We start from the raw sequence: 14,236 nt of genomic DNA, 5'->3' as shown, positions 1-14,236 counted from the left end.
TGAGTCTGTCAAAATGATATAAAAACTTATCTTTACATAGACCATGAAGGATAACGCCACCTAGATTCACATACATCTATAACTGACAGAATCTGCATTCATTTCTACCCTCTCATTCTCCAGTCTTTCTGGGAGGTTAAGAATGATTTGAAGGTTAAGTGTTACTGTGCTTTACATGAGCGTAAACTCTCAGAGCCACATCAACTGAAGAGAAAGAGAACATCTTTCTTTATAAAAAAAATGTTGACCAAGAATAGAGGAAATAGTTGGTGGAAATTATATAGACATATACAAATGGGCTGTTATAAATCACAAAATCAATGAGAAGTTGTCAATTATTTGTAAGATTATCAAATTGATTTTAATAAGCTCATAGCATTTTGGTCATATCTAACTGCAAGTTAACTTTATAGAGTACAAATATTGACTTTTATTTAAATCGAACTACTAATCAGTTTCATTTAGAGTGGCCATTTCCTCTTTGTGAATTCTGGAAAACTTGTCAGCTTAAGCTTACTTGGAATACAGGTGGCTCGTGGTGTTAAACTAGTTATTTTCTTCTAATCTTCACTAGTAACTCTCAAAGCTCAACTGTAGGCGTTTCACTGAGGAATTTCCCTGAAAATGGTAGTTAGGCCCATCCACTATTCCTAGAATTAACCAAAGAAAAAAGCTCGAGAAGGTTGTTATGCAAGGAAGCTCCGAGTGATGTGGAATTATTCCGAGGACAGGTGTGTTTCTACACTTGATTTTTAAGTCTGTCCGCAGAATGTCAAGTTTGTCTGGGCAGCTGCTTGCAGTGTGCAATGCTTTAGGTGAAAATTACAGCTCTAGTGGTCCCAGGATTAGAAAAGTACTCATTTAGTTTTTAAACTGATTTAGATTCGACCAATGCTATTGTCCTAATCAGTGGGCTTTTTCAAGTTTTCCTATTGTATATGGATAAATAGAAGGTCGGTAATGTACTCACACTTATGCAACAACTCAGTTTCTTTACAGCTGTAACCAATAGAGGGGAATTAACAAAATGACATTTACCACAAAATGAACTTCAAATGTATAACTTTAGTTTAAAATGTATCGCTCAAGAATTTTATTATGCATGGGATTTTACATGATGTTATAATCACAGAACAGTATTTTTTTTATAGCTCATTACAATTCCCAACTATTTCCTTGTAAAGTTTTATCTTCAGATTATTTACCATTTAAAAAACTTAATGTAGCACACAGAGGAAAAGCATTATATATATTTCTTCATAAATTAATTGCCTAAAGATAGTACATCCATATTTCTTATTATCAAGAATTATGAAAAGAAATAGAAAATTAATAGAAACCAGTTTAGCAGGAAACAAAATTTAAAAGCTAACTGCTGAAAACTAATTTATTTATGGAGTATACTAACTTAAAGAACCAGTGTGTGATTTGCCACAAATCACAGACTTTTCCCTTAGAAATCTGCAGGGCTTGGCTGTGCATTCCGTTCAGGTCCCTAATCCAACATCTTCTCCCAAAGGAGGTCTTCCTGGGCCTTTGATCATTCTTTCAAAACTAGAGCAGTTCTCATAACACTTTCATGCTTCTAAAAAAATCACTGAGGACTGCAAAGAGCTTTTATTTATATGGGTGATAGAGAATGTTATTCACTGTATTAAAACCGAAAGATCTTTGAAACGGATGACAGTGATGCCATCACGCACCATGTAGCCTCTGGAAAACCCCTGTGACGTGGCTCCGGTGAGACGCCTTCACCCTCACTGGGCGAGAATGAGCATGCAAAAGCAAATAACATCGTAGGATTTTTGTGAAAACTCATGCCTTTGCAGCCCCCCTGAAAGGGTCTCGGGACCCTCCACGATGCCCAAGTACACTTTGAGAACCCTATTCTACTCCACGTCTTACATTTTTTTTTTTTTTTTGCTTGTAGCCATTATCTACTTGACCTTATAGTATTCAGATTACTTGATTTCAGCCTTTGCTGACTAGCATGTAAATGCCACAAGGGCAGAGACGCTCTGTGCTTCCTTTAATAAGTATTTAATACATATGTTAAAAAAAATGAATGACTGTAACACCACCTGTGCCCATACTGATGCAATAAAAACCCAGCGTATTATGCTTTGATTGTATCAGTTGCTGTTGCAGTGGCTTATTGTTTGACCAGGGGCAGTTTGAGTGTTTTAAGTTCTGGGGGAATCCCACAGGATGTCTCCACAAGGTACTACCAGAACGCCCCTCCTTTCACTGTCTCCTGAGAAAGAGTTTGCTTGTTCTGACTTTCTCACCGGGGCGTTCGCCTCTGTAACTTTTCTTATACTCGTGCCAGTTCTGATCCTTTCCTTCCTTTCACCAGCTTTTGTTCGATACTCATATTTATGTTTTGCACACCCGTGTTTTGGACACTTTGACAATTCCAAACCCCAATTTTATTTTTATTAAAAATTCCCATCGGGCTTTAAACTCTGTGCTTGATCTCAGGACACCCTACTAACATGGGTGAGAATGATGTTTTTTGGTTTTTTTTTTTAAATTTTTTTTAACGTTTTATTTATTTTTGAGACAGAGAGAGACAGAGCATGAACGGGGGAGGGGCAGAGAGAGAGAGGGAGACACAGAATCGAAGCAGGCTCCAGGCTCTGAGCCATCAGCCCAGAGCCCGACTCGGGGTTCGAACTCACGGACCGCGAGATCGTGGCCTGAGTTGAAGTCGGCCGCTTAACCGACTGAGCCACCCAGGCGCCCCGAGAATGATGTTTTTAACGAGAAATTTGCATCATGTCTTCCCTTGCTTTGGAAATGGAGAAGGAAGCATTGGTACTTCATGCCTTTGTTTATCCCTTCGATTCCCATGTTTGCCTCTTTGGAAAAGGTAGAACATGACCCTTGAATACCCATGTGATAGAAGGAAATCAGAGAAAAAGAAATTGTTGCAAACCTGACAGAGGGAGCATCTGGAAGGGAAATGAACTACAGCTTCTAGGTGGATATTCCTATGTCCTGTGTGTCACCTGGGTGTTTTCCCTTGACTTTTGCTCGTACTTACCATTTCTGCCACTGTTAACTTCCTACTGGCCCCGTGACACCAAAGGCAGTAAGGGAAATGGATGTGAGTGAATTTTGAAAGGAAACAAATAGATGCATGTAGTATTGAAAGATAATTTTAGACTTGGAACCACGACAAACTTCTGGAAAGAAGACTGTCATTTGCATTTCAAAAACCAAAGGCATAAGATGAAGTGATTTTACAGGAAATGAACAACCCAAGGAGCAACTCAACTAACTTGAATAAATGCATTTCCAGGAAAAGACTTGGGATCTCCAGATTCCGGGTGATAGTTCTCAACCACTGGTGGAGCAGTGGGAGCAGGAGGACTTATAAATCCAGGTTTTCTGACTCCAAGGGTGGGATGGGCTGCCTTGTACCCCTTCTCAGAGGCTCTTCATTGGGTCTACCTAAGGACTGGTTTCCACCATAAAAGAAAATGAAACGAACCAGTTCTCTTTCCCTGAGCGTGATATCAATATTGTGAGCCGTGGTCTATACATTTATTTTTTGATCATTTTAGTTATTATAAAAACCTTTACTCCTAAAAGTGTTGTGCATCCTTTGGTGCCATGCTTACTAGGAATTATGAAAAGATTCACTTTATAAGGATGTCCCTCACCTTTATTGTTATTACCGCATAAGACTCGATGGAGTTATATTTTACAGTATCTTACTAACTTGATCCCTCAACAATTCTCTTGCTGCATAACAATTAAGAATAGTCACAGTAATTAAATAAAAATGACAGACTGTAAATCAACAGTAAATAACATATCCACCTCTGTCCAAGTATATATGATTATTCAATTTGGATTCTATCTGCTCAGAATGGTTGGTTGCATGATTGATTCTTGATTTTTTTGAATATGTTCTGATTTGAAATCTCAGAATAACAGTCCTTTCTTTGCCATAACATTCAGAATATAATAAGCTCCTAAGGTTTTCATCCTCCCGAATGCTGGGGTTTTCTAGAATGCGGTGGAATTTAAATTTGTCAATATGCTCCAGATAAAAATAATTACGGTTTCAAAATACAATATTTAAACAAATTAACATTGTCTATAAACATGTAAGTCATTTTCTCCAAAGTTGTCCATTCCATTTCTGATTTTGACTGGCAAATAGTTTTATTAATTTTTGGATAAGATCTAATCACACTTCTCTCTGAGTTTATATCTCCAAAGATACACGGATTAAATAAGGTATTTAGTCCACAGCAGTCTGGCTCAAGCTGTACATTATGTGAGAAGCTAAGGTTCTATCGCTGAGGTTCTAGAACTTTTTTTCTTCCCCAGTAAACAACAGCAATTCTCCTAATGACTCTGTGACACATATTTGTTAGAGTTGCACTAACTATATGAAATGTGTCAAAAAGTCACCGGATATCAATGTGTTGTTTACAAAACAAGAACATAAACATGGTATGTTGTTCTACTACTTAATGGGATGTCGTGCAGATTGCTTCTTCACTCCCGTAGTCATTCTCTACCCTTTTTGCCATGTAGAGTCTCACGAGGGCCCCTTGCTCTTTGGTTTGTGATCAGATTTGGCCAATAGTAGGCATGGGGACATCAGAAAGCAGGAGGAGGGAAGTTAGGGTGTTCATCCTTCTGCTCCTGCCACACCTCTTGACTGCTGGTCCTGTTCCCTAGACTTTTCCTTCATGTCCACCGTGGGAAGGGCTGCCCTCTCTTGCTGCTACCTGAGCACCTCAACAGACACCTTTTATGCCCTCGATCTTGCCCACTCCTTTGCAAATAGTCCCTTAATGAACTTCTCTTTGGTGAAACTCTTGAGGAGAATCTATTTCCCAGCTGGACCCTGATACAAATACAAGAGCAACAGAGAGACTTTTATTTTATGGCCTTCTCAACACTTAAAATTAGCCGTAATTGATCCCTGAAATGATAGTTACCGACCCAATATTTTAAAATTAGTCTCCTGGGATGCCTGGGTGGCCCTGTTGGCTAAGTGTCCCACTGCAGCTCAGGTCATGATCTCACGGTGCATGCGCTCGAGCCCCGCGTCAGGCTCTGTGCTGACAGCTCAGAGCCTGGAGCCTGCTTCGGATTCTGTGTGTGTGTGTCTCTCTCTGCCCCTCCCCTGCTCTCTCTCTCTCTCTCTCTCTCTCTCAAAAACAAATAAATCATTAAAAAAATTAAAATTAATTTCCCCAATTTTACTTAATTAGTTCTGTCTCAAAGTTACTCTGAAAATATTAAGAACAAATGTATCTGAAGAATTACAATAGGGGCACCTGGGTGGCTCAGTCAGATAAGTGTCCGACTTCAGCTCAGATGATCTCACGTTGTTGAGCTCGAGCCCTGTGTCCAGCTCTGGGCTGACAGCTTGGAGCTCAGAAGCTGGAGCCTGCTTCAGATTCTGTGTCTCTCTCTCTCTCTCTGCTCCTCCCCGGCTGTCTCTCTTTCTCTCTCATAAATAAAGAAACATTAAAAAAAAAAAAAAAAAAGAGTAACAATACTCTTCATTGTGGTTTTTGATCCTTTGGCATAAAAGTTTTGGATGGTGATTTTATCACCTGGGTTATTTGAGTTTTTTTGTTTTTGTTTTTGGTTTATTTTGCCTTGTTACTTTTCTATCTCAAACAACAAAGCAGGGCCTTGCAGGAAAAACAAACAACTAAAATCCTAGGAGTCTTCAAAAGGTAACCCAGTACATAGTAACAGGACATAACTAATCTTTCCAAAAGACAAAAATCCAGCAGTTACCAAATACGTTCCAAAAAACCCTACCGGAGTATTTAACTTTCCTGGAACAAAGATACATCTTTTGTAGATAATTTTTGAACACATATTACAGGAAACGAAAAGTGAACACTAAAAATTCATTCCATTTTTCTCATGTGTAGAGAGTGTTTCAATTAGGAAAACTCAGGATTATCAGTTGATTAAAAATTTTTGTAAGTTCCTATATTTACTCCTTTTATCACTTTATTTATCTCTTCTACTATTTTATATTATATTACTTTATCTCTGCATTACTTTTATTATTCCCATCTTTCTAATTTCTTTGGTTTATTTAGCTCTTTTTAAAGTTTCCCCAAAATGAGTACTACATTCTTTGATCTGATCTTTGTTAACAATTTTTTCTTATATTTATTTATTTCTGAGACAGAGAGAGACAGAGTGTGAGTTGGGGAGGGGCAGAGAGAGAGGGACACACAGAATCAGAAGCAGGCTCCAGGCTCCGAGCTGTCATCACAGAGCCCGACACAGGGCTCAAACTCCCAAACCGCTAGATCATGGCCTGAGCCACAGTCGGTTGCTCAACCGACTGAGCCACCCAGGCCCCCCTAAAGTTAAGATTTACTGAGTACAGTTTCTCCCCCTTACCCCTGTAATTTCATTATAAAATATCACTATTCTATTTGTTTCTGTTTATTTATTTTTTAAGTTTATTTCTGAGAAGGATAGAGAAAGGGAGGGACAGAGAGGGAGAGAGAGAATCCCAGGCAGGCTCTGCTCCATCAGCATGGTACCTGATGCAGGGCTCGAACCCATGAGCTGTGAGATTATGTCCTGAGCCAAAAAGCGAGAGTTGGACACTTAATCGACTGAGCCACCCAGGCGCCCTGCTATTTTACTTGCTTTTTAAATAGTATGTAACTTTCTTTTTATTTCTATTTTTATTTGTAGATTCAAATGCATTTTCTTAATTTTACCGTGGATATATTTTATCATTTTATTTACTTTTAATTTTACTAGATTATTACCAAAGAAGGTGGCCTTTCTATACTTTTTTTTAAGATGACTTTTTTTTTGAGAGAGAGAGAGAGAGAGAGGGAGAGAGAGTAAGCATGACTGGGGTGGGGGGGGGGGAGCAAAGAGAGGGGAGAGATTGAGAATCCCAAGCAGGCTCCATGCTTTCAGTGCAGAGCCCAATGTGGGGCTTGATCTCATGAACCATGAGATCATGACCTGAGATGAAATCAAGAATCAGATGCTTAACTGACTGATCCACCCGGGCACCCCTCTGTACTTTCTAATTTTTAGGATTGTCTTTACTGCCCTATAGCTGATCAAGTCTTCTAAGTTTTCCTGGACATATATAACAAATGTATACTATCATTCAATGGATCTAACTTTTTAGATATAGTTATTACATTGGTTTGTCGATTATGTATTCCAATTTTACTTGTCTTTCTCTTCCTGGATTCTGTCTGATTCTGCGCATTGAAATGTTCACAACGGTATTTTTCATCAATTTCTCTGTTCATTCTTAATAATTTTTATTTTAATATTCAGGTATTATTCTGTTTGGTACATCACGTTCACTAGATGTTAGTATGAGTTTATCACATCCTTATAAGCAAAAACATTTTCACTAGATAATTCCTCTTTGACCTGGCCTAATGTTCCTGCATTAAATTCCACTTCATCTCACAAATTCTTCCCAATCCTAGTTTATATTGATTATAATTGCTGTTACTACTCTGTTCCTTGAACTTCAACATTTGTTTCATTAATATAAATATATCCCTTATCAACATCACATAACTATCTTATCTTTATTACAAACTTTTTATTCTTTTCAAAGAATTCAGTGTGCTCACCTGTAGGGCGAGACTAATACACTTGATTCATCCCTCCTGTTTCAACTTGTTTGCCTCTTATTTTACTTCTCTTCCTTCTTTTTTTCTGTACCTTCTGTGTATTGAAGGTTATTCCTTCTCCTAAGCTCATAAGAGGATGTTCCTCTATTATCATATGAAAAATATGATATCAAATATCAACTCTCTCACAAGACACACTATTTTATCTCTATTTTCCTTACTCTAACAAAGTGAGTACATGTGCCTCAAATATTAATTAAATATAAGTCAGACTACAACTACCCCTATAAGAGAAATACATTTATTGACTGAGAGATAAGTAATGAGGCTACATTCTAAAATATAAAATACAGATAACAAGGATACTATAAATCATGCATCTTATTTTAGAAGTTTTATTGAGGGGATTCAAATGGGTTTAAATAAATCTGGATATTCATGATGATGTTATCCTAGGAGTAGTGGTATTATAAAAAATGTAGAGAAAGTGAACTAATGTGTAAATTTAATGGTTTCAAGATAAGTATGCTATCTTATTCTTATATCTTCCTTTTAAATAGCAAACCTTGATGGGTATTCAAGGAGATTTTATTTTTTTTAATTAAGAAATGAAATGCTCCACTGATTTCTGATATAGAAATTACCAGTGTGATATATGTTTTAATGATTTCATTTTTAGCTTTTTGTGGGATTTTATTAAACTAAGTCAAGAGAATTTTATGATTTATTAAAGTGAAGCTCATTTCGATTCACAGCACTTTTATTCCTAAGCCTCAACCACTGTGGTTGAAAATATATATAATTAGGAGGAGATGAAGAAATTTTAAAATATTCTGTCGAGGTTAATATGCAAATTCAAGGTGGCTACATATAGAAATACAAGGGGCTACTGCAGAGTACTATAGCATAATACTAAGTAGTTAGTACTGCATATATTACATTGATTCTTTCTATTTTGTTGCATAGCTGTTGTACTGTTTATGATCTCTACCGACAATGATCTGGGTATGTAAAGCATTCACAGTAAATTTCAAAGCAGACACTGTACTGGTTAAACAAATATATGGTGAGTTCATTCAATGTGATAGTCTGGTTAGGTGCCAAAAAGGATATCAGAAAATTGGTGAGAATCCCCACTCTGTCAGTAATTTGTGAGGAATCTAGATTCAATTGCTGACTTAAGAGAGACTATAATCTAACGTGAGTTGGGATGGGTGATGTGGGAAGGAATTAGATGAGAGTGGAGTGAAATGGATAAAACATGTACAAACACAGGTTGAAGTCCTCTTAGATATAGCTTTTGATGTTAATGATATTAGAATAAAGTATACTCTTATATTTTAAAATTGTCTTCAAGCATCATTGTCATTTGACTTACTTTCACTTGTGGAATAATCCTGTGGGTCAAGTATTCCTGATTCCTGCAAGGATCTAATACAGGAGTCCACCAGCTCAAGACCTGTTGTAAGTTCATCTTCGATGTCTTTTTGACCATCTGAAACACAACATTTTAAAGTGATGAACAAACACATGATGCTCTTATTACTAAAGCTTCAGGTTACTATTTAATAATGGAAAGTATCCTAACCAAAGACATTCTCTCATGAGGTTCTCATTAGATTTCGCATTGTAATCCTTGGTCAACCAGTATCAAAAGCCAAGGCCAGCCAATTCCAGGTATCCATGAAAAACCCAAAGGTTTCTAGGGAATTGAGAGAACTTAACTCTCAGGGAATCACGAGCTATCACAGGAACATTTAATTTTAGTGTCATGGTGTTCTCATACTCATTTTTATCAGTCTTTTTTCTAAAGTTCACAAGGATATTAATCAGTAGACGTACATGTAGAAATGGATGTAAGTTTCATCAAGAAGCTGTACTTTACCTTGTGATTGCCAGTGAAACTGCTCTTCTGCTGAACTGTAAAAAAGAGAATACGCAGATATAATGCACTGGTTAGAAACCAAGAACCCTAGACTAGAAGACACAAAGATGCATTGGAGTAGCAATGGTGGCTCCATGGTGTGTCCTTTAGATTTTTACTGAGAAAAAAGATCCCATTTTGATACAATCTTAACTGTAATCCATTTGATGTAGATCTCTTTTGATTCACAGGCACTAACTAGTGTGTTATAAATGGACACTGTTCAGTAATTTTCAGAGAACAGCTCTTTTTTTTTTTTTACAAAGCCCAACCTATTATACTCCTCTCTTGCAACAGCTTTTACATAGATGCAGTCCTACCCAATTTTAGTTATTTTAAAATACGAGTCTGACTAGTTTCATATAGACTTCGTGAGATTGTCTAGGAAAGAAATAACCTCCTTTTGCATTATAAAGAAGGCTCGATAAATTTATTCCTTCTTCTAGACATATCACATGAGCAGTTCCTTTCAGCTGATTATTAGTTCAAATTAAGTCATTTACAAATTATAACACTTTACCACCAATTGAATATACACTCCCGATTCCTCGCTTTACAAATACATCTTATAAGACGACCTAGGGAGGAAGGGTTGTTCATATACACGATGTGCCAAAGACAATGTGCAGAGTTCATCTATGAAGGCGACATAGGTTAATTTTGAATGATTTATTAAATATATAAATAAATTTAAAATGTCTACACGTGCATAACTCTTTCATTACACATGCAAATACTTTCTACATGCCCCTTTTTATATGTCAATGATTGGTAAGAAATCTAGATGCCAATTACAGACAGGTATCATTTTGAGAATGATTTTCTACACTTATTTCACTAAATCTTTTACTCTGATCCAGCAGCTTCTATGAATAGCTCATCAGTTGCACAACAGCAAGTGGATTTTAGACCTTTAATCTGTACCTTAGAGGGGGCTTCTGGATATATTTACAGAGGGAAAAGGAAAGGGAATTCTGGTATGAATCAGTGTTCAGAAAAGCTGTGATCGGTATACATGAACACAAGAATAGTATCTTAATGGACATGTGACTGTTTCCTGGGCATCTTTCTCCCTGACCAATCCATTTTATCAAACTGGAAAACAGCTGCACAATGGTGAAAACCATACACACAACTGATACATGAAATGATAACTTTACAAATTCAATCCAAAGCAACTTTTTCTTATTTCAAAAAGGTATGTGCCATATAGTGGTAATATGTTATCTATAAAGTTCCACACTTAAAACAGAAAAGTAATCCTAAGGTCAATATTTTAAAAGTTGCATGCACTGGTTCAGTTAGTAGCATTTTATTTTATTGTTTTAATAAATTTAAGTGTATGTATGTATGTATGTATGTATGTATTTATTTTTGAGAAGACAGAGAGAGAGGAGGGGCAGAGAGAGAGAGAGAGAGACAGACAGAATCTCAAGCAGGCTCTGCACTGACAGCATGGAGCCTGATGTGGGCTTGAACTCATGAACTGTGAGATCAGGACCTGAGCCAAAACCAAGAGTGAGAGGCTTAACCAACTGAGGTATCCAGGTGCCCCAGTAAGTGCGATTTTAAATAGGAATAAAAAAAATGCTTTCATAGTTGTAGTAAGTTGAATGGTGCCCCTCACCCCCAGGAGATATGTCCACATTAAATCTCTAGAAACTGTATATGACTACTAATGGAAAAAGCGCTTTTGAAAAAATATTTTTTAATGCTTATTTATTTTTGAGAGAGAGAGACACACACACACACACAGAATGTGAGTGGGGGAGGGGCAGAGAGAGAGAGGGAGACACAGAATCTGAAGCAGGCTCCAGGCTCTGACTTGTCAGCACAGAGCCCAACGCCGGGCTCGAACTCACGAATCGTGAGATCATGACCTGAGCCGAAGTTGGACCCTTAACCAACTGAGCCACCCAGGCGCCCGGGAAAAAGTGTTTTAGTAGATGTTTAAATTAAGGGAAAGGTCTTCAGATGAGATCATCCCAAATCCCATGATAACTGTCCTTACAAGAGACACACAGAAGACAAGGTTATATGAAAAAGGATGAAGAGACTGGAATTAGGCATGTACAAGCCAAGGAATGCCTGGAGCCATCAGAGCCTAGAAGAAATAAGGAAGGATCCTCCTCCCGAGCCTTTATAGAGACCACAGCCCTGCTGACACCTTGATTTTGAACTTACAGCCTCCAAAGAGTTTGAGAGAATACATTTCTTTTGTTTTAAGCCACTCAGCTGTGGTCACTTCTTATGGCGGCCCCAGGAAACCGGTAACAATATTTTTCTCGTACAATAAAGATGGTCTCATGTTAACCCTCTAGGATTTACTACTATCTCTATGCTGCTATGTTTCTTTTGTCAGTATCACCCTTTACTAAGTGCTTACTGTATACCTTGGCTCCTCTGATTCCTGTCAACCACAATGGTCTTTTTGGGAGATGGCGAAAACGGGCTTATTTGGTGTTAGATAACTTGACCACACGGATCATAAGGAACTCAACAAGGATTTAAATTAATCCGCCAAACTCCAAAGCTCATATTTCTAACTAACAATAAAACGTTGTGGAGGGAAACACACACTCAAGGGGCTTCCCACCGGAAACAATACGAATAAGTCAACAGAAGTCATTGCATTCACCACTCCTCTGCTCGCAGGCGCAGCGAAGAGCGCACTTTACGCGCCCTTGCACATAGATGGCGCCACGTGAGAGGAAGGGACAAGTGCCACTTCCTGCCCCAAGCACAGAAGGCCAGGCACGAGATTTTCATGCTCTCTCTCTCTCTCTCTCTCTCTCTCCTAATCCCCCACTGAGATGGGTCCCTGAGTAGGAGGGAGGAAGATTGCTGCCAACCCAGAGAAGACACAGCACGAGTGAGAAATAAACCACTGTTGTGTGAAAACGCTGGAGCTGGAGGGGGGTTTGTTTCTGTTGAATAAATGTCACACTGAGTAATAGAGAAATGTGGCAGTGTTTGAGTTTGTAAGGTGTTTCTTGCTTCTCTATCTTACATTTCCGCCGTGGAGCGCTGGGAGAAAATGTCTTGGGTCACTCTACCACAAATAAGGTGGTGTGACAGCTTTTACTCATCCTGTGAGATGTATCTGCTCATGTACAATAACGGGTGATTTTATGTGTCAGACCACACATCAGAGTTTCCTATAATATTTACTTTTTGTTCATCTCTTTCAGAAGTGTTTCAATTTGATGATGCAACAGAAACAAGATGAGACATTTTTTCCCCTTACATTTGAAAGAATGCCGTTCGCAGTGAATATGAAACTATTCCTCTCAAAGCAGAGGAAGCTTCCTTTTCGCCAGATAAAGAGCATCAATCATTTAAAATCCTGATTCCTTTAGCACAGTTAAAATGCATTAAAAGTATGACTGATCACAGAAAATAGAAGTCCCAAGAGAGACCTGGTTTGGATTTTATTTCCATTAAGTGCTCACTTGACTCTCTGTTAGGGGATTCTATGCAATTGTATATCTTATATACTTGATTTCTTCTCCTAAAAGCTGCTTTTAGGTGGATGCTTTTTTAAAAAAGCAAACAAACTATTCATCCGATAAACACAGATTATGCCTGTGTCTCACACATTCTTACTTCAAGTGTTTGGATATTATTCATGGTGAACTTTCTCCCAATTATAGCATTCAATTTAGTATAATATAAAAGTTATTTCTGAAACACTTGTAACTTCCATGCATGTTCAATTTTAGAAACTAAAGTTTGCTTTCACTACCAAAATGCTCTTTTTTCAAATAGAAGTAATCTGTAAAGAACTAAATTTAATAAAGATATAGACATAATTTAGATTAGCCAGTATGTATTTAAACATAAAACTATGTACAAGTTCCAGAACCCAATTATTGTGAGAAAAATACATATTTGTAACAAAGATGACCTAACATTTAACCTTTAAATGTATACAGAAATACGTCCATAAATCAGTAGTGCTAGGAAAGAGTTTAAAAACAATATATTAAAAGCACAACTCCTAATAGCTAACACTTACATACCTCTAGCTTTCTACCAGGCAATATTCTGGTTAATTTACAGTTAATTTCCAAGACAACAGTTTTGAGACAGGTACTATTTTCCCACTTTACAGATAATGAAACTGAGGTAAAAAGATGTTCAGGAACTTGCTGGTGGTCCCACATCCAGCAAGCAGTGGAGGGAGAATTACGACCCTGGGTCTCTTGCTTCTAGAGGCCACATTCTGAACTACCATTCTATTCGAACATTTAGCGGCATCAAAATTACACCCCTATGTGATAAAAGCAAAAACATAAACATAAAACCGGAAACTAAGTTGAAAAAACAAGCCATGTCCTGGGAGAAGATATTGGCAGCGCAGATAACTTACAAATATTAAAATGACTCCTACAAATCATTTTAAGATAAAGATGAAAAAGGTCAAACAAAAGCAAGGTCAGTATGTATACATATAGCTGATGCACAGTAGAAAAAAATCTAGAATGTATGGTTACTGACCATATTAAAAGATACTCAAGCCTATTAGCAATTGAAAGAATAAAAACCAAACACAGGCAATTCTTTACACTCCACAGGCTGTCAAACAATTAGACAGTCTGACAATATTATGTGCTGGACAGAAGATGGGAACAAGAACTCGCATACGTTGCACGTGAGAATAAACCAGTCACCTCGGTGAGCAATGAGG

At 37.6% G+C, this 14,236-nt stretch overlaps 1 protein-coding gene across 1 annotated transcript in view; it reads right to left on the bottom strand.

Moving 5' to 3' along the window:
• Nucleotides 1-14,236, bottom strand: part of CTNND2 (catenin delta 2) — a 938,499-nt gene that overhangs the window by 417,937 nt on the left and 506,326 nt on the right. Inside the window, exons 4-5 of the mRNA XM_049648272.1 lie at nt 9,508-9,542; nt 9,001-9,117 (exon numbers count right to left, since the gene is read on the bottom strand). Of these exons, the coding sequence (XP_049504229.1) occupies nt 9,001-9,117; nt 9,508-9,542 (152 nt within the window). The remainder of the gene's footprint in view (nt 1-9,000; nt 9,118-9,507; nt 9,543-14,236) is intronic.

The sequence above is a fragment of the Panthera uncia genome (genome assembly GCF_023721935.1).
Source record: "Panthera uncia isolate 11264 chromosome A1 unlocalized genomic scaffold, Puncia_PCG_1.0 HiC_scaffold_17, whole genome shotgun sequence".
Classification (NCBI taxonomy): Eukaryota; Metazoa; Chordata; class Mammalia; order Carnivora; family Felidae; genus Panthera; species Panthera uncia.
The sequence above is the reverse complement of the archived record's forward strand: the minus strand, read 5'-3'. Positions and strand labels throughout refer to the sequence as shown.